Raw genomic sequence first — 20,026 nt, 5'->3', positions numbered from 1 at the left:
TGCTTGTAGCGTGAACAGCCCTGGAGGCGAGAGGACACAGACTGTGTCTCCCTCTGGAGCACAGGGCAGGTTTGTTTACTGCCCAGTAAAATGAAAATAACATCTTCCTCTGGAGCCAAGGGCAGGCAGGCTTACTGCCCATTATAAAAGAATCAGACACCCTAAGCCCAGGGTCCCTCTCCTGTAACGCAACCTGCTGCCTGGGCAGGGTCACCCGGGCCTCTCTGCCTCATGCTGTGGGATCTGGAGAAAGTGCTGGTACTCTGGCCACGACTACTGCTGAGGTAGACGGTCCTGTGTCTCTGACCCCGGAGTATCAGGTCTTTTGCCAGCACTCATGAAACTGGCAGGCAAACTTGTCAGCTTATAAAAAGGGTAAAATATCAGACTCTTCATGACTTCCGACACCCTTCTCATTAAATAATGAGAAAACCATTTTTCGTTTAGTGCAAATGAGACAGTAGGTGGGTAAATAACATGTATCAATCCATTCTGTGGTTAAAAGCATTACTATTCAAAAATAACCCCTGTTAGAAAGATGTAAAAAAATGTCTGTCAGCTGTAGAGAATGACTTATTTGTACTGCTAACATGGCTCAATTCTATTTATATTAACAAATAATTGTGAAAACATCTCGATTACCGTGCCGCTATGTCGTACTCTCCTTTCTCCACCAGGTGGTTTATATATGCCAAGCCGATGTCCTAGGGGAAATGAAGGAATTTCATACTTAACTGGAACACATGGAAAGTTGGGTCTCCGTTCCTGAGTGGGCCCGCTGACTGGAACCTGTTCATACATCTTAGTTTGCTTTACGTAATTATGCTTATTTCTTTCTTGAGCATATTTAAATATACTTGTATTCTCACAAGGTTTAGAGTTTACAATTTCAAAAAAAAGTTACTACTTTAAAGGCTCCTAGCCTGCCCTCTTCTAAGAAATTTCCTATAAAGAAATCTCTAACAAACATGATCCAACAGTTTCATGTTGTCACTGGATATAAAATTGTTTCTTGTGCTTTCATCCCTAAAACGTGAGCTACCTGTCTCTTCTATACCAAGTCTGAGGGAATGCTGCAGGAAAAATGAAATGACAGATCATTTGAAAGGGAAGTATTTAAAGTTAACAACAAAGTGAAAACGAGCTCAGAAAACCAGGTCATTCAAACCCACGAGTTTACAGATGAGGAGACTGGAGCTCAAAGCAACGCACTGACTGGCTTTGCAGGATTCGTGCTCATTCAGTTATTCTACCTTAGTCCTGAAAGGATTTGAGGTGGCCTGTGTCACCAGAGACGGGGGACCTCTTGCTTGATCGCCTCATGACTCTTATGAAAGATCAGTTCCACCTCAAAGCATTTGCATGAGAAGCTTGAACTCAATATATATAACAAAACTTGGATTTTAAGTTCTACTTTATGCACAAATAATTTTTTGCGGAGCTTCTTACTGGATGGCAGAAATGGCAGGAGCCCATTTTTCTCTCTGCCTGCCTTATCCTAGGAGAAAAATGTCCAGGCGTGATTAATGTAAAGGGCATGCCCATTTCAAGAGTGAAGGGAAATACCCAAAGTTCTTAGTTTATTCAACTTTCACTTTAATGACTACTGTGTAGGAAATCTGTTGGAACTACAGAGTGAAGGAAAGGTGCTTAACTTTATTTCTCTAAAAACAGATCACATACCACAGTATCTACAGGTTCAGAGAAGAGATGCCTCTTTTGAAGAGTCAATTTCTATAACCTTTCTCCCCATGTCCATGCTCCCTCCCAACTCACCCTCTGTCTCTGTGCTCCTTTAACCTCAACCTGATTTTCTCTCTTTTTCCTTAAGCATAAGCACGTTAAATGTCTTACACGAAATACCCACCATCACCCAAAACCTCCCCATGATGTCACAGTCCCCAAACACAGTCTTGACTCTTTTCCACTTCGAGGCTAGCCTTAGTCTATATTCAACTCAACTTCATCATCTCCTATTCACTTTCACTCCACCAAGCATGTTGAGAATAAATAATATATACAGAAAATGCACTTGTCACTTTCATATTACCAAATCCAATGTACAACTGACTAAGCTAAGCTTATCTTACTTTTGACCTGCCTACTTCAACTGTACTCTTCCACTGGCTGGAATACTCCATTTCTAGGTAATCCTTGCTTATTCTCTACAATTATGAATGAATAAAACAATGTAAGATGCTCTCGTTCTCTCTCTCCCTTTTAGTTCCTGAACTATTTTGCTTGTGTACTCTTTGGGAATTAGGCTTTTTTGGCAAGTTTTAAAGAGAAGTTTAAGGTGGGGAAAGTGTAGGCTGAAGGACTTTGCACTGGAACCCAAATAGCCAGAAATAACTAAGTTTCCAGTTTTCAACTGTAAACTAGGGTCTTGGGCTAGATGATCTCTAAGGACCCTTCACACTCAGAGGATAACATTTCTTTTCTGCTTTCCATCTGCACATTCATTTTCACAGTTAGCAAAGAAATGGGCTTTCACTCACAATATTTTTCCCAAGTCCAAAATGTAATAAAAATATATTTGATGTCCTAGATTAGTCACCATAACAAAATAAATTGAGCCTGTTCTTATAGAGACACTGAAGCAGTCTAGTTTTATGAAACTACTCTTTTGATAAATTTCATGATAATGTGGTTTTACCTGTGATTTAAAGAAACTTCCCCGCATAACTGGAAAGCTTTGTATTTAGAGTGTATTTATAAAACCAGTTTCCAAATCACCTAAAACTATCTCCTAGCAGTTGTTCAAGTTTCTTGTTTACAAGCAGAAACTGATTCAATAAAATGAACTATTTTGACCTCACAGGTTAGGGAATTCGCTTGAAATAACTTCTCAAAAGGTAGCAAGAATCCGTTCTTTTCAAATTACTTTCAGCCTTATTATAACTTATTGAGTAAAGTTATGTTTCAAATAGTAAAATTACATACTTACCAGAATCTTATGTCTTTTAATGTTCTTCTGGCTAATTTCAGCTGCCATCAGAGCTTCCTGTATTTACATAAGCATGATAAAAGCAGTCGAAAAGGAGGAAGGGAAAAGGGGAGAGAGTGGGAGAGAGAGACATTGAGGTTATAAACACTATATTTATTATGTTTTAACGTTCTGGGCTACATAAATAAGCCCCATTTTCCCATGGCTTTTGCTTCAAGCACAGGAATGTTTAATGTTATGGTTGAGTGAACCTCACTGAATTCAAACTCAAACAAAAGCAGTCAACCAAAATGAAGACTTCTCTTATTTCCATTTGAATTCATTTCCACATTAGGACCCTGGAATCACATTTCAGACGCAACTCAAAATACAACAAAATCTCTTATGTTCAAACAAAAAAATCTGTCATTCTAAATCTGTATGACATATATTAATCAAGGGGCACTTTTCCTTTATGAAGCATAAAAAGTAACCTATATGCATACATTTAGGTACAACTACACTAAGATTTTGAAAATCTCTGATTTTATTTTTATTTTGGTAAGTTTACAATGATTACTTTAACAAAAATGTTTGAAACACAAAATTATTTCTTCAAGAAGCTGCTGGATCTAAAGCAATAATGGTAATAACTGGGGTATGAGCGTGGTATCAATATCTGGACTCCAACGAGTTTATAAATTAAAAACTTTTTTTCCCAAATCCTTTCAGGTGGTTACAAACTTAAAGCACCAAATAAGTGGACCATTTTTTGTTTGTTTTTGGCTGATTAGCATATAAGACTATCCAGAGAGTTTCTCTAACTAAACCAACAGAATAATACCTTTGCAGCTATTAAAACTTTAAAATGTTTTCCTTTTTTAAAAAAAGCCATGATGGGGCATTATCTACTCAAATTAGTCTGAACCAAGACTCAATGACGTGGACAACATCATTCCATCTGGACAGGTAGTTCAAACCCTCCTGAGTACAGTTTGATAGCTTTACTTTTTATACATGATATAAGCACAAAATAAATGATTTCACTAAAATATCCAAATGGATGATTCTGAAATACTAGCTTTATTTTATTCTTCTTGAAAAACCACCAAATAAACTTATCAGTAGGCTGGATCGAACCCACCCCTCCCTCCATCACCAATGCCTCTTCCACTGAACAGTAAGGCCAGTCAACCTCCTTGCAGTCTTTATTCCCCCTAACTTGTGAAGAGTATCGGAAAGTTATTGGCCTCCTACATATTACTAGCTTAGAACATTCTAGTTCACCTACGTGAAAGATTTATTACAAAACCCTTTTAGCCCCTCCCTGTTACCAACGTGTCAATACTTTTAAGTAAAAGCAAGAGTACTTCATATTTCTTCTTTTCAAGGAGCCAGTCGATGTGGTCATCTTGGTCTCGTTCCTTGGCTACGACAACATCTCTTGGACTCACAATGTAGAACAGTGACTCCCCTTCTGAGTATTCTAGAAATAAGAGAGCAACAACTTGGGTGACTCAACAGTAGAAACCTTGGCAGTGGTTTGGGGGGGACAGGGTTAGGCTACCCAACTTACAAGTCAACAGAAAACTCTTACCTTTGGAATAAATGTGTTTGGCTGTGTTTGAAGGTAGGGGTGGGAGACAGGGTAGAGAATGATAGAGTCTATTCCAGTGCCTTAAAAAATATTTACACGTGGGCTTCCCTGGTGGCGCAGTGGTTGAGAGTCCACCTGCCGATGCAGGGGTCACAGGTTCGTGCTCCGGTCCGGGAAGATCCCACATGCCGCGGAGCGGCTAGGCCCGTGACCCATGGCCGCTGAGCCTGCGTGTCCGGAGCCTGTGCTCCGCAGCGGGAGAGGCCACAACAGTGAGAGGCCCGCATACCGCAAAAAAAAAAAAAAAAAAATTTACACGTAAAATGATTTGAATGAAAAAAGAAGGAAGGAAAGGAGGAAGGAAGGGAGGGATGAGGGAGGAAGTACCAGAAAAACTTGAAAAAAATAAGGTAGGCTTAAAAATTCTGTTTCATATATTAACGTTCTGACGTCAGCTGAAAGACAGCGCTCAAAATTCTCCAGGTCTATTGTATATAATTTATCTACTGTATATAAACTTTATTGATGGCCATTTACAGCACAGTTCTGTTTTTACAGAACAATTACACCCCACAGTTGGCGATAAATGTTTCCTCCTCTTCAAGGTCAAGGCCATCTAAAGCATAAATGACAGATGCCCTAAGCCCTGGAGACATCATCTATCATTTCAGCATGTTGTGCACAATGCCGATGGTAAGGGTTTCCTGAAGAATTCAATTATAAAACCTGTTCTGAAGGGTTTCTAAATGTGCAGCAGAGTTTGCTCTGAGCAAAAAATACCTCAACTGGATGCTTTCACTTGTGAATCACATTTGCTTTTTGCTAAGTCCAGAATATACACTCCCATTTCTCAGCTGATCAAGGGCTTCATATAAGAAAGCTCTAACAGATATAGGATATTTCTTCATTGACCAAAATGAGAACTGAAAATATTCTCAAAACATGTCTATTGTTTTTAAAGCAGGAAAGAATTTCTCAACAGCCAAAGCTGTTCTATTTTTTCATCAACGTAGTTTTCAAGGATATGATGACACTAAAACACAGAGGCCCCTGGTATGACTACAAAGCAATGGTTCTCCCTTTATTTCCAAGCAGTGACTAAGTGCATTCATGCATCCACTCAACAAATACTCAGTGAAAGCCTAGTATGTACCGGGCGCTCTCTCAAGCTCTGAGCATTCGGTCAAACAAAGACAATTTCTCTGGCAACCCAGAGTACACCTTCTAGGGATATAAAGTTGGGAGTGATACGCCAGCTAGAGAACCATGCTGCCTGGCATCAGTGTAAGTCAGGTGTCACATGAAATAGTTAGGACAGGAGACCAAATACAAGAACAAAGGCCACAAAGCCTCCTCACCTTGGTCCTGGCCTCATCTCTACGCCTCCCTTCTGCTGTGAGAACTCAAGCATCTCTGGGCCTTGACGCCTTCATTTTCAACATAAAAGGCCTGCCCAGATAAGCTCCAAGAGCCTTTCAGCACCTTAATTTAAATTCCTGGTTGTGCTACTCAAGTGGAGGGGAAAAAACATAAATATAAGAAATAACATGAGTGAGATCCTTGATGTCTCTCACCTAAGTGATAATCTCTACATTCATTTTCCTGAAAGCCTCTCACAGTCAGAGCATCAGAAGAGATCTCTTCACAAGTCTCGGAAAGAGGCTGGATGATATCCAGTCTGGGTCTGGTGCAGTATTCTCTTTCCTAAGGGGAAAAAGAAAGTCTCATTTGAATTACATTTCTATAAATGATACAAATTAGGGACTTCCCTGGTGGCGCAGTGGTTAAGACTCCGCCTGCCACTGCAGGGCACACGGGTTTGGTCGGTCTGGTGCAGTATTCTCTTTCCTAAGGGGAAAAAGAAAGTCTCATTTGAATTACATTTCTATAAATGATACAAATTAGGGACTTCCCTGGTGGCGCAGTGGTTAAGACTCCGCCTGCCACTGCAGGGCACACGGGTTTGGTCCCTGGTCCGGGAAGATCCCACATGCCACGGAGCAACTAAGCCCGTGTGCTACAACTACTGAGCCTGTGCTCTAGAGCCCATGAGCTGCAACTACTGAGCCCGCGTGCCACAACTACCGAAGCCCGTGCTCTGCAACAAGAGAAGCCACCGCAATGAGAAGCCCACGCACCAATGAAGAGTAGCCCCCGCTCGCCGCAACTAGAGAAAAGCCCGCTCGTAGCAACGAAGACCCAGCGCAGCCAAAAAGAAATAAATAATTAGGAAAAAAAAAGGAAAAGTAGTGCCTTGTGCAAGATCACATGGATACTAAGTGGCCAAGTGTCACAGCATATTTTTAAAAAAATGATACAAATTAATTCTAGGTAGCCATAATTAAGTGCTTTGGTTTTGTAAATTCGGCAGGTGTAAGCCTTTCTCACCACCTGCCGTGGACGGCCTCATAGCAGTGGTTTATTTTGACCTCTTGGATGAGATACACAGGACATGTACCACTGTACTATATCAGTGGTCCACCACTGCAGCCCTTTCAACTCCAAGGGATGGCTACCACATCCTTAGATAACTCTGTTACATCTTCCTCACAAATATGAGACAGAGTGAAAATTACATTATAAACTGCTCCATGATCCAGACCACTGCCACTACTAGTCCTTTCACTGGGGATGCTGAGAAGCCAGAGACTAAGAGTTACGTCTACAGCAAAACTTGCTGAGATGATGTAGATGTTCTGTGCCTGTACTGCCCAGCGTGGTAGACATGAGTCACGAGTGGCCATCAAACACCTGAAATGTGATGACTGTGCCTGAGAAACTGAGTTTTAAATTTTATTTCATTTTCATTAATTTCAACTTGGATAGGCACATAGCTTAATGACTACAGTTTTGGACACTGCCATTCTAGATCAAGACAGAAGGGGAAAAGATGCTTTATTGAGGGCCTATGACAATTTCACTAGCCTAGTAGGTGACTGTCCACAGGTTCTTCTCACTGAGTCCTTAAATCACCCTTCAGTAAGTATTGTTCTTCCTAATTTTGCAGATGAAGGAACTGAGGATCGAAAAGTTTACTGAGGTCAAAGTTGTATAAGTAAACAGTGAGACTGGGATTTGTGGAAAAACTGGGACTATGGATTTAAAATCAAGTTTGTTTTACTATAAAACTCAAGCTCTTTGAATATTCAGCACAGAGGCATGAAAGATACACTTGACTATTTTCCAAAGCAGCAAGACCTAAAGTAGTAAGACCTAAAGCAGTGGGGCACTGGTATAGAGAACACAGATGAAAGGAACAGAATGAAAGAAATCCAGAACTACTCCCAACTCTCCAAGGTTCCCCAGTAAAACAGTAAGCCTCAAAGATTCCTTTGATCGATTTTGTTAGGTTAATTGAGAAGTGATTACGTCAGCTTTGCATCTCATATATTTAAAACAGTCCAAAATAAAAAGCAATTATGAAAGATCCACTATTAGAGGAAAAAACTCCAGTGAATATACAGGATAATTTATCACATCTGTGGAGAAATGACAAATATCTTGCTTTTAAAACAACAAAAAGGAAAAACCTGAAAATTTTGACTATTTAAAAAATTAACAGCTATAACAATGACAGAAAATATCAAAATTAGAAGAGCAAAATAGAAAAAAAAAAAAACGGAACCAAATAATGTTAAAAGAAAATCACCTTGCTAGACCATATAAATAGCTCCTTCATATGTGTAAGGAATCCATCAGCAAGGTGATGGATGAGAAATCCATCTTATCATTATTTTACAACTTTTGTTCACTGGTCTAACAGCCCTGTTTATGCGTGAACTGCCTAGGAGCAGGGATTTGGTCTTGTTGATCGCTGATACTCCATGCTGAGCACCATTCTTAACACACATGCTTTATTAATGAATGGAAGAAAAACAAAACATTAAGGGAACAGCTTCATAAATTAGGTTATATCAACCAGATGAAACAGTTCACAACCACCAGAAAGAGGACGGGAGACTGCACAGCCATATGCAGAGAGAATGGAACGATGCTCCTAAAATTATGGCCACACAGAAGAGCTTGTAACTATCACTGCAACTGTGTGGGAACAGGCACATATGTAAAAGGTGTAATGAGGAAAATATGCTGGGATAACATTACAACTGATACAAAAATGAATTCTGTTTACTGTTGCAGTTAAACTTTTTGATGTGAAAAAGAAAAGGGGGGCGTGGTTGGCCCCAAGCTTGCTTCTTTATTCCTTCTGCCTTAATTTGATCAGTTCTTTCTGTATTTAAGGATTTCAGGTGTCCTTTGGTGTTAGAGAAAAGGAAGAGTTATATACACGGACACACACATTTTTAAAGCACCTCCAAGACCCTCACTTCTTCCTCTGAAAAAACTCCATTTTCTAATTTGCTCTTTGAGGTTGGCTTTTCTTGGTTTTTACTCCTTTCCAATACTCTCTCTTATTAACAAAGGTTTCCTTCCCTTCTTTCTTTCTTTGGTCAACCGTTTATTAGGCCTTCCCTTTGTCATTTTACTGCCTCTTTTCTTATGTCTTTCAATCATATCCTGAATGCTCCCCACATTCCTCATCAAAAAGCACTGTATTTACTCCCTGCGGAGCCAATGCTTTACTTTATTTTCAAATAAATAAATAAATAAAATAATAATAAACTGATGTCCTGCACAGGGCTAGAAGCCAGCCCTATTGATTTTAGCAGGTTTGAGTGTTCACTTAAGTCTACTGCATCCCATTGCCTAGCAACATGGGCACCAGGTTACTATAGCGATGGCTTCCTGATGCAAGAGCTCGCTCAGAGAAATGTTGGAGAGCAGCTACCACTTCAAAACCGGGACTCCCAGGGTTTTTCTCCCCATTTTATTCCTTGCTATCTGAAAAGGAAAAAAAGAGAGAGAGAGAGAGAGAGGATACAGACAAGGAGAACCCACTCACTGTAAAGAGCTAGACGATCAATTGCATTTCTTTTATACCACAGCATCCCAAAGAAAATCCTTTACAATAAACTCTCGTTTATGCCTTGAAGCCACCCCTGGCTGCTTCCTGACAGGAACTCTGGGCTCTGACAATAAAGAAAAACTAGGAATGGGGCCGACCTAGGCTTCAAAGAAAGATTCAGTATGCAGGCCCCTCCGCTGGACCCTATAACCGGCTTCATTCCAAAATCATGTATAATGAAATGCAGAGTCTCTGCTGCTTCCTATGAGCCATACATTTCATACTATCATTTGCAGTGATAACCGAGACTTAGCAACAATCTAATTTCAAAGCAAGAATCAAGCTACTCAGAATCACTAGGCCACTGGGAAGTAAACAAATATATCTGGACCACAGGAAATAATGGACCACCCTCTCTGTAATTCACTCTGACCACAGGGACTCGTGCTGATGCTACACATCAACTTCATTGCTGTCATTTCTGCTAATGCACAGTGTCAGTTTAGTTTCTTGGCCTTTTGGCAAGAGGAATCCTTCATTCCTTTCGACTAAAATACCAAGAGAGATGGAAAAAAGGGAAGAAAAAAAAAAAAAAAAAAAAAAAAAGACTCCCCTGTGCTTGACAAAAGGAACAAAGGCAACCAATGAGTGGAGCTTCTGAAACGTAAGTACATTAAGCCTGCAGGGTAATCTCTGCTGACGTCGTTTTATAGGTCAGGAAGTTCTGCTCGGACTGGAGCTGAGTCCTTTCATGGGCAACTTCATCTGGGTAAAAATGCTACAAATGAACCCACCCTATTGTATTTGGGGTGAAAAAAAAATTACCGTTTTTTCGGAAACCTCCTTTACATAGGAAAGTACAACAAGCTGATCACAGAGAGGTGCCAGTCCACTGATGTAGAATTCAGTTTCAAACTGAGACACTGCAAACAAAAGGGAGAGAAGATTCACCGTTAGCAGCAAAAAACAGCACACAAAGGAAAGGACACGTCGACTACGAACGCAGGATGGACTCATTTCAGAAATCTAACAAAAAGGGGGCAGAGATAAACATACTTTCTGGACAATAATCAGTAGCCCAAAAGAATATCTGGGAACTTACGCTTGAAAATTTCTATTGCAAATAAAAAGCAAACTCGACAATAAAGCAGCATGAACGGTGAAGAGTGACACTATCTAGTTAGTTTAAAAATGACAGAGTTAAATCCCATGAAGACACTTTGAAATCTATAAAACCCAATGTAAATGATTATCGATAACAATACTTTTAAATACTAAAAAATTAAATATTTTAAATAACTTAAAAATATTACTAGTGACAAAAATACTTTTTAAATAATTTAAACATAAATTTCAATCTTTCACAATTAGGGCATTACAGTGGTATGATGGTCACAAGAAATGCTATTTGTAATTATGAAACTATGACTCCTTTTTAAACATTTAATAAACATCATATCTAGACTTAAAAGAAAAAAAGTGTAAATACACATTACATTATGATGAAACTCCATTAATTCTTCAGTGAAATAAAGGTGAGAGAAAATAAGAAATTTCTCTTTCCTTTTAAAAGATAGTCATTAAAACGTAGAAGAAGGTCTCTTTCTTCTATTGCATCACCTAAGAGGTATACAGATTTAATTACAATGGACCTCAAAGATCTTACAGAAGGCTCAATGGTAGAAGTACAAATATTGCTACAGTACGATTCTAATGACTACCTGTTGTAATATCTATAATAAATGACTGTTGCTTTAAGCAACTAGGTTTTGGGACGGTTTGTTACGCAGCAAAGCCAACTGATACAGTATTAGTGCCAGGAAAAGACTCTTCCAGGAATCATACATGGCACTTACAGATTCATTTGAGAGTAAACTCTCATTGGAACCCACCACTTTTTCTAAGAGTTTCTTGATTCAGTTCTTCTCCACAGTTCTGTGATATTAGCTTCAGATTTAGTTAACTTTTATGATAAAATGACCATCTTTTCCAAAGCAAGGGAAGTCAGTGTAGCATATTGGAAACAATATTGAATGGGAAGTTAGGAAATCTGGGTCCTAACTGCAATTACACTGAACTTGGATAATGCATTTTAATTTCTGTGGGTATGACTTTTCCCATGTATAAATAAAGGCATCAGAATAGAAATAAAACCCATAACACATAAACTGAGGGGGTACTGAATTTTTCTTCTTCCTCCTCGTAAATCACTTAGTGTTACTTGACTGTGCTGCTCTTTAACGCCTGCTCCTTATTTAACTGTTGTCAAAATTTTATCTTCACACCAAAATGAGACTGAGGATAATCAAAAAAACACTAAGTAGTTAATAACGTAAATATCAAAAAGGATAACATTTCTTAAGCTTTGTCCTGGGTGGGATCGTATAGGTGGTCAGGGTGCCCTGGACAGAGCCACACAATGGGAGTCCAAATGGTGCCAGCTCTGCCACGAAGACTTGTTTTCTCACCCGGTGAACTTGAACTGAATGTTCTTATCTAGGCACTTGAAAATAATTTTTGGTAAAGTGGTGATGTGACCAATATTCTCACGAAGCACAGGCGTAGAGAACTTCCCACAACCACGTGTTCAGAGATGAGCACGTGCAGCGTGTAGCCAGGCACAGAAGGTTCTGGAGAAGCTTCCCCAGTGCTACCTATGAATGTAGGGGGTGGGCAGGGGGGGAGGGGGGAGAGACGGGAGGGTTGGAATGTGCAGATGCTATTGAACAGTGTGGGCCACACATGACCTACTGATCAAAGAGGTGACAGTTTCACATTCAGGAAGACATACAGGTCTGTTAACAGGAGGTTTTGGATGCCAGCACTCCTGAGGTTGCATAAACTCTTTGGTAGAGATGGACTTGTGTTTTTTTTACTAAATCGCATTCCATCGTTGAAATGCTACGCATACAGCAACTTGGATGAAGAGCAATCAAAGATGCTACAGAGACTGTTTCATGGGAAACACATGGAGCCTTTGATGGGCTTGTCTGCCATAGGCACCCGAGGGAGAGCATCATCTAAGAAATGGTGGGTGAACGAGGTATTCTCCCCTTCTGAGACGCCAAAGGGGCTGCCTAGGCTCACTGACAAGGAGCATCACACAGTATCCCTCCTAAAGGTAACGAAATCCACATCAAGGCTTTGGTTTATATGAATGAGCCATAAGATACAGATCAGAGAAACTAGAAAACAATTCTACCCAAATCTTTCCTCCTCTACATCCTGATTTCTGTCCTCAAGAGTTTGCATTAATAACACAGAAAACTTCCAGTTCTTTAACTAAGAACATAATAGGAAATCTAATGTGTTCTTAAAGAAAATAAGGACAGATGTGAAGAAGCAGATATTTCCTTCTCAATTCCAGATACTATAACAAAATGCTTATTTGTTAAGTACTAGATCCTACCACTTTACTAATTGAAAACAGGTAATAATTTAGGTAGAAATGACATGAAATGACTAAACTACAAACAAAAAATGTTATTTACGGAGAAAAGATGTGGTATTATATAAAAATAGTGTTGTCAAGATTTCCAGAGGCACAGTTAAGCAAGTTATCACCATTCAGATACAGCTGCAATTAAATAATTCTTCTCATTTTATTAAAATGATTTCATATCAACAGAAATCTTATGGAAAACAAAACTGCAATTATAGTCGCACCCTTTGAGCCACAAATTAAGAGTTCTAAAATAATAGCTGCTTTTCTTACCTTTAGAAATTCATCTCCATTAATACCCATTAGTAATGATATCATGTAAAAAAGAGGACTTATTTTCTGGTATGAGGTCCTAGTTTAGGAAAATGTCTACAGCTACTCTGCATTAAAAAAAATAAAAGACATTTCAGAATCAATGATATTTCAGGGTTCTGTTTTTCCATTACTACTTACTAATGCAACAAAACAGAACTGTTTTAAGATCTATCATGATTTAGTGTATTCTTTATATTAAGGCTGAATCCATGAAGGGCTGGTTGGAGACAGTGGTGTCAGAATGAGTAGGAAAGTTCCCTCTATGCCTACTTTCTGCAGGGTTTTTATCATAAATGCATGTTGAATTTTGTCAAAAGCTTTCTCTGCATCTATTGAGATGATCATATGGTTTTTCTCCTTCAGTTTGTTAATACAGTGTATCATGTTGATTGATTTGTGTATATTGAAGAATCCTTGCATCCCTGGAATAAACCCCACTTGATCATGGTGTAAGATCCTTTTAATGTGCTGTTGGATTCTGTTCGCTACTATTTTGTTGAGGATTTTTGCATCTATGTTCATCAGTGATATTGGCCTGTAGTTTTCTTTCTTTGTGACGTCTTTGTCTGGTTTTGGAATCAGGGTGATTGTGGCCTTGTAGAATGAGTTTGGGAGTGTTCCTCCCTCTGCTATATTTTGGAAGAGTTTGAGAAGGATAGGTGTTAGCTCTTCTCTAAATGTTTGATAGAATTCGCCTGTGAAGCCATCTGGTCCTGGGCTTTTGTTTGTTGGAAGATTTTTAATCACAGTTTCAATTTCAGTGCTTGTGATTGGTCTGTTCATATTTTCTATTTCTTCCTGGTTCAGTCTCGGCAGGCTGTGCATTTCTAAGAATTTGCCCATTTCTTCCAGGTTGTCCATTTTATTGGCATAATTTGAGTCTTCTCCCTTTTTTTCTTGATGAGTCTGGCTAATGGTTTATCAATTTTGTTTATCTTCTCAAAGAACCAGCTTTTAGTTTCACTGATCTTTGCTATTATTTCCTTCATTTCTTTTTCATTTATTTCTGATCTGATTTTTATGATTTCTTTCCTTCTGCTAACTTTGGGGTATTTTTGTTCTTCTTTCTCTAATTGCTTTAGGTGCAAGGTTAGGTTGTTTATTTGAGATGTTTCCTGTTTCTTAAGGTAGGACTGTATTGCTATAAACTTCCATCTTAGAACTGCTGGTGCTGCATCCCATAGGTTTTGGGTCGTCGTGTCTACATTGTCATTTGTTTCTAGGTATTTTTTGATTTCCTCTTTGATTTCTTCAGTGATCACTTCGTTATTAAGTAGTGTATTGTTTAGCCTCCATGTGTCTGTAGTTTTTACAGATCTTCTCTTGTAATTGATATGACAAACCCACAGCCAACATCGTCCTCAATGGTGAAAAACTGAAACCATTTACACTAAGATCAGGAACAAGACAAGGTTGCCCACTCTCACCACTATTATTCAACATAGTTTTGGAAGTTTTAGCCACAGCAATCAGAGAAGAAAAAGAAATTAAAGGAATCCAAATCGGAAAAGAAGAAGTAAAGCTGTCACTGTTTGCAGATGATGTGATACTATACATAGAGAATCCCAAAGATGCTACCAGGAAACCACTGGAGCTAATCAATGAATTTGGTAAAGTTGAAGGATACAAAATTAATGCACAGAGATCTCTGGCATTCCTATACACAAATGATGAAAAATCTGAAAGTGAAATCAAGAAAACACTCCCATTTACCATTGCAACAAAAAGAATAAAATATCTAGGAATAAACCTACCTAAGGAGACAAAAGACCTGTATGCAGAAAATTATAAGACACTGATGAAAGAAATTAAAGATGATACAAATAGATGGAGAGATATACCACGTTCTTGGATTCAACATTGTGAAAATGACTCTACTACCCAAAGCAATCTACAGATTCAATGCAATCCGTATCAAACTACCACTGGCATTTTTCACAGAACTAGGAACAAGAATTTTCACAATTTGTATGGAAACACAAAAGACCGCCAATAGCCAAAGCAATCTTGAGAACGAAAAATGGAGCTGGAGGAATCAGGCTCCCTGATTTCAGACTATACTACAAAGCTACAGTAATAAAGACAGTATGGCACTGGCACAAAAACAGAAATATAGATCATTGGAACAGGATAGAAAGCCCAGAGATAAACCCACACACATATGGTCACCTTATCTTTGATAAAGGAGGCAAGAATATACAGTGGAGAAAAGACAGCCTCTTTAGTAAGTGGTGGTGGGAAAACTGGACAGATACATGTAAAAGTATGAGATTAGAACACTCGCTAACACCATACACAAAAATAAACTCAAAATGGATTCAAGACCTAAATGTAAGGCCGGATGCTATCGAACTCTTAGAGGAAAATATAGGCAGAACACTCTGTGACATAAATCACAGCAAGATCCTTTTTGACCCACCTCCTAGAGAAATGGAAATAAAAACAAAAATAAACAAATGGGACCTAATGAAACTTAAAAGCTCTTGCACAGCAAAGGAAACCATAAACAAGACCAAAAGGCAACCCTCAGAATGGGAGACAATATTTGCAAATGAAGCAACTGACAAAGGATTAATCTCCAAAATATACAAGCAGCTCATGCAGCTCAATAACAAAAAAACAAACAACCCAATCCAAAAATGGGCAGAAGACTTAAACACACATTATCATCTCACACCAGTCAGAATGGCCATCATCAAAAAATCTAGAAACAATAAATGCTGGAGAGGGCGTGGAGAAAAGGGAACATTGGTGGGAATGTAAATTGATACAGCCACTATGGAGAACAGTATGGAGGTTCCTTAATGTAAATTGATACAGCCACTATGGAGAACAGTATGGAGGTTCCTTAAAAAACTAAAAATAGAACTACCATACGACCAAGCAATCCCACTGCTGGGCATATACCCTGAGAAAACCATAATTCAAAAAGAGTCATGTACCGCAATGTTCATTGCAGCTCTATTTACAATAGCCAGGAGATGGAAGCAACCTAAGTGTCCATCGACAGATGAATGGATAAAGAAGATGTGGCACATATATACAATGGAATATTACTCAGCCATAAAAAGAAACGAAATTGAGTTATTTGTAGTGAGGTGGATGGACCTAGAGTCTGTCACACAGAGTGAAGTAAGTCAGAAAGAGAAAAACAAATACCATATGCTAACAGATATATATGGAATCTAAGAAAAAAAAAAAAGGTCATGAAGAACCCAGGGGTAAGATGGGAATAAAGACACAGACCAACCAGAGAATGGACTTGAGGATACGGGGAGGGGTAAGGGTAAGCTGTGACAAAGTGAGGGAGTGGCATGGACATATATACACTACCAAATGTAAAATAGCTAGTGGGAAGCAGTCGCATAGCACAGGGAGATCAGCTCGGTGCTTTGTGACCACCTAGAGGGGTGAGATAGGGAGGGTGGGAGATGCAAGAGGGAAGAGATATGGGAACGTGTGTATGTGTATAGCTGATTCACTTTGTTATAGAGCAGAAACTAACACACCATTGTAAAGCAATTATACTCCAATAAAGATGTTAAAGATAAATAAATAAAATAAAAGAATTAACAGGAAAGTATAAGGACTATTCTTAATGAACAGGTAATAATGAACAGATTTAGAGAAAGAAACGCTGAACGGTAGTATTTATTCTTCTGGAACATACGTAAATTATGTAAAATTTTATGGACTGGCTTTATAAAATAACTTCAAGTAATTACTGCCTTTCTACTTCAAAATTTTAGTGGAACAATCAACGTTTCAGTTTATTTTCTCTAAAATTCTATTTTTTCCACATGACAATGATTTTTAATAACTAATGAAAAAATGTTTCCAAAGCAAAACCAGTTTGAATACAGGTGGTTTATAGGTCTCATACCATGGAAGCTCATCTTTCCATTATCTGGAAAAGGTAAGTCATAAAGAAAAAGACAAATTGTGTTGGAAAGCACTAAAACAAAATAGAAAGCAAAAGCTGGGGGGCGGCGGTGGGGGGGGGGGGGGGGGGAGGAGAGAAAAATGCAGAATTTCTAGACGGAGCCACAAAAGGCAGTAGCTATTCTTCAGATCAAAGAGTTCTGAAAGTGAGTCAATGGCTCTGGAGCCCTGCAGGAAGTGCTCTGGGGCCCCTGGGATTGTGATGGAGGTAAGCAAAGATGCACATTACAGCTGCAACACAGCCTTCATCCTGATGGGGATGAAAGGCCTGCAGTGCTCTGGTTTATTTAGGAGAATAAAGCATTCCTAGACGTGCTAGAAGAAATAATTCCAGGAAAAAAGAAAGAGATTCTATGCAGAGTAAGAGAGAAAGAGGAAGAAAGTTTCAGAGGGACTATTCACATAAAAATTTTATTCAAGGAAGTTCTTTGGATCCAGAAAGAGGACAATTGCGTACAAAGCTCTGATCTAGAAGAGAGGCTTGAGTTCTTGATCAGTGCTGTCCAACAGAATATTAACACAAGCCAAAAACGTAACTTTAAAGTTTTCTAGTAGCCATATTAAAGAGTAAAAAGAGGTGAAATTTAAAAACTGTTTTATTTAATGCAACATGTCCAAAATATGGTCATTGCAACATTTAACAACATAAAGGATTATTAATGAGATAATTTACTTTTTATTTTCATACTAAGTCTTCGGAATCCTAGATGCAGCACATCTCAGCCCACACCTGCCACATTTCAAGCACTTAACAGCTATAAGTGGTGAGTGGTTACCATATTGGACAGTGCAGGTCCAGATGCCCCCCAATGGTTTTTGTCTTTAAAGTCCAGTAATTTTACTCAAATATATCTTGAAGCTGTTCATCGTGGGTCATAATTTTCAGATTCACAACTGTACTATTTTAATTTATAGTTTCTAGTTTTGTTTCTCTGTAGTTTCAGGAAATTTTTCTTGAATTACTGTTTTTGGTATTTATTCCATTCCCTTGTTTTGTTTTCCATGACTCTTATTTGTAGGCTGAATTATCTTTGCCTGTCTCAGTATTTATCATTTAATCATAAATCTTTTTTTCCCCTTATTTGTGATGAAAATTTTTTTCGTCTTCTATTTCTCTTCTTATAGCATTGTCTTTGTCTCTTTGCGCCTGTGTTCCTTCCAGTTTAACCTTCATTTCTGAAATAATCTTTTATTTATAAATATTTCCTGAGTTCTGTCACTTCATTTGAAATTTTTTTAGTTCTGATTTTTGTTGTTCTTTCATGCCTTCCATCACTTCTCTTTTTTTTAAATTTATTTTTGGCTGCATTGGGTCTTTGTTGCTGCACGCGAGCTTTCTCTAGTTGCGGTGAGCAGGGGCTACTCTTCATTGCGGTGTGCAGGCTTCTCACTGCGGTGGCTTCTCTTGTTGCGAATCACAGGATCTAGGCGCATGGGCTTCAGTAGTTGTGGCGTCTGGGCTCAGTAGTTGTGGCTCGCGGGCTCTAGCGTGCAGGCTCCGTAGTTGCGGTGCACGGGCTTAGTTGCTCCGTGGCATGTGGGATCTTCCCAGACCAGGGATCGAACCTGTGTCCCCTGCATTGGCAGGCAGATTCTTAACCACTGCACCACCAGGGAAGCCCCCATTCCTTCTTTAAACTATCTTGGAGCTTGTTCTGACACAGTAAATTACAGTCATGATCTATTTTGTGGGTGTTTCTGTCTGGTGTGCTTTCATTGCCAAGGATGTTACTCTGCTCCTTATTCACTTTTTCTTAAACCTTAGTATGAGATTTGACCTTGGTACTTTTCTGCACTTGTTTCTAGGTGAAATCAGCCACTGATCTCTTGGGAGGAGGGAGGAACTGAGATAACTCTTCTAACCTCCAAGAGTTCCCTCATTCACAGTTTTCACATAGTTTTAAAAATCTGGTCCCTTGCTTTCTGAGATTTCCTGGCTCTGTCTCCTCCCCACTTTTATCTGGACCTTCTCTTTGTTTCTATCATGCCCATACTGCTCAGGATTTAGTCTCCTGCGTGAGCCCGGCCCTGGCAGGAAACACTGGCCACTCAACTGTAAGAGTTCCCAGGGGCTGCCGGGCTGCCCGAGCCCCTCACCCTAACTGCAGCCCTGCACCCACCCCTCTCAGAGCAGCCTGGGTGTCTTTCAGAAAACACCTGCTGATTGTCTGGGAGATCTCCTGATCTCAAATGCATTAGAAGCCCCCTTGCCCCCTCTGCTTTCTCTCATACAGACACTGGAACCATAGCGGGTCCCGTGGCTATTGGTGGATTTTGCCATTTGCTCATATCTTGGGGTTCCTAGGGCTACCTTGCTGTAAGTGTTGTCTATGGGCTTTTGGTTGCATGATCTAGTTGTTCCTGAGGACTCAGGAGGATGGAACAGTTATGTGGCCGCTACCACCATCTTCTCAGAATCCTCCAAGCACAAAATGTTAACATATCAGCGTTAGACACCAACTTGATATAACCCAGGGCTGGGATTACAGTCACAAATGCATAAATATTGTTGGGCCATCAGTAGCATACATGCTCTAAATTTCTGAATGACTGGCATGTGACTGAAATAAAAGTGAATAAGACAGAGCTTTCTTGTACCTTGGGTCTTACGTCTCTGAGAGTTATCAACAACTTAATAAAGAATTACTGAGCACCAGTTAGGCAGAAGACACTCTTCCAGAAGCATCAGGAAGATGAAGAGTTTGCCTCTGACTTAAAAGAGATTGTGAGTCTAGAAGCTAAAGAAATAATTAAAATACCATGTGCTATGCAAGAATGGAAACAGGTGTAAAGCAAGAAAGAATACAAAGCAGGAAAATTTATTCCCCGAGGGGTGGAGATGGGGGTTGAAACTGTGTCAATAACCATGATTAGATGTGCCTGTTAAGGGCAGGAATG

The 20,026-nt window shown here is 39.3% G+C and overlaps 1 protein-coding gene across 2 annotated transcripts in view; it reads right to left on the bottom strand.

Moving 5' to 3' along the window:
• VPS41 (VPS41 subunit of HOPS complex) overlaps positions 1 to 20,026 on the bottom strand; it is a 153,012-nt gene that overhangs the window by 38,942 nt on the left and 94,044 nt on the right. For both annotated transcript variants that reach the window (XM_007455327.1, XM_007455328.1), the window contains 5 exons: positions 10,255 to 10,352; positions 6,098 to 6,227; positions 4,297 to 4,412; positions 2,948 to 3,004; positions 643 to 704 (listed from right to left, as the gene is read on the bottom strand). In XM_007455327.1, the coding sequence (XP_007455389.1) occupies positions 643 to 704; positions 2,948 to 3,004; positions 4,297 to 4,412; positions 6,098 to 6,227; positions 10,255 to 10,352 (463 nt within the window). The remainder of the gene's footprint in view (positions 1 to 642; positions 705 to 2,947; positions 3,005 to 4,296; positions 4,413 to 6,097; positions 6,228 to 10,254; positions 10,353 to 20,026) is intronic.

This window comes from Lipotes vexillifer, unplaced genomic scaffold (genome assembly GCF_000442215.2).
Source record: "Lipotes vexillifer unplaced genomic scaffold, Lipotes_vexillifer_v1.1 scaffold234, whole genome shotgun sequence".
Classification (NCBI taxonomy): Eukaryota; Metazoa; Chordata; class Mammalia; order Artiodactyla; family Lipotidae; genus Lipotes; species Lipotes vexillifer.
This window is presented reverse-complemented; position numbering and strand designations above follow the sequence as displayed.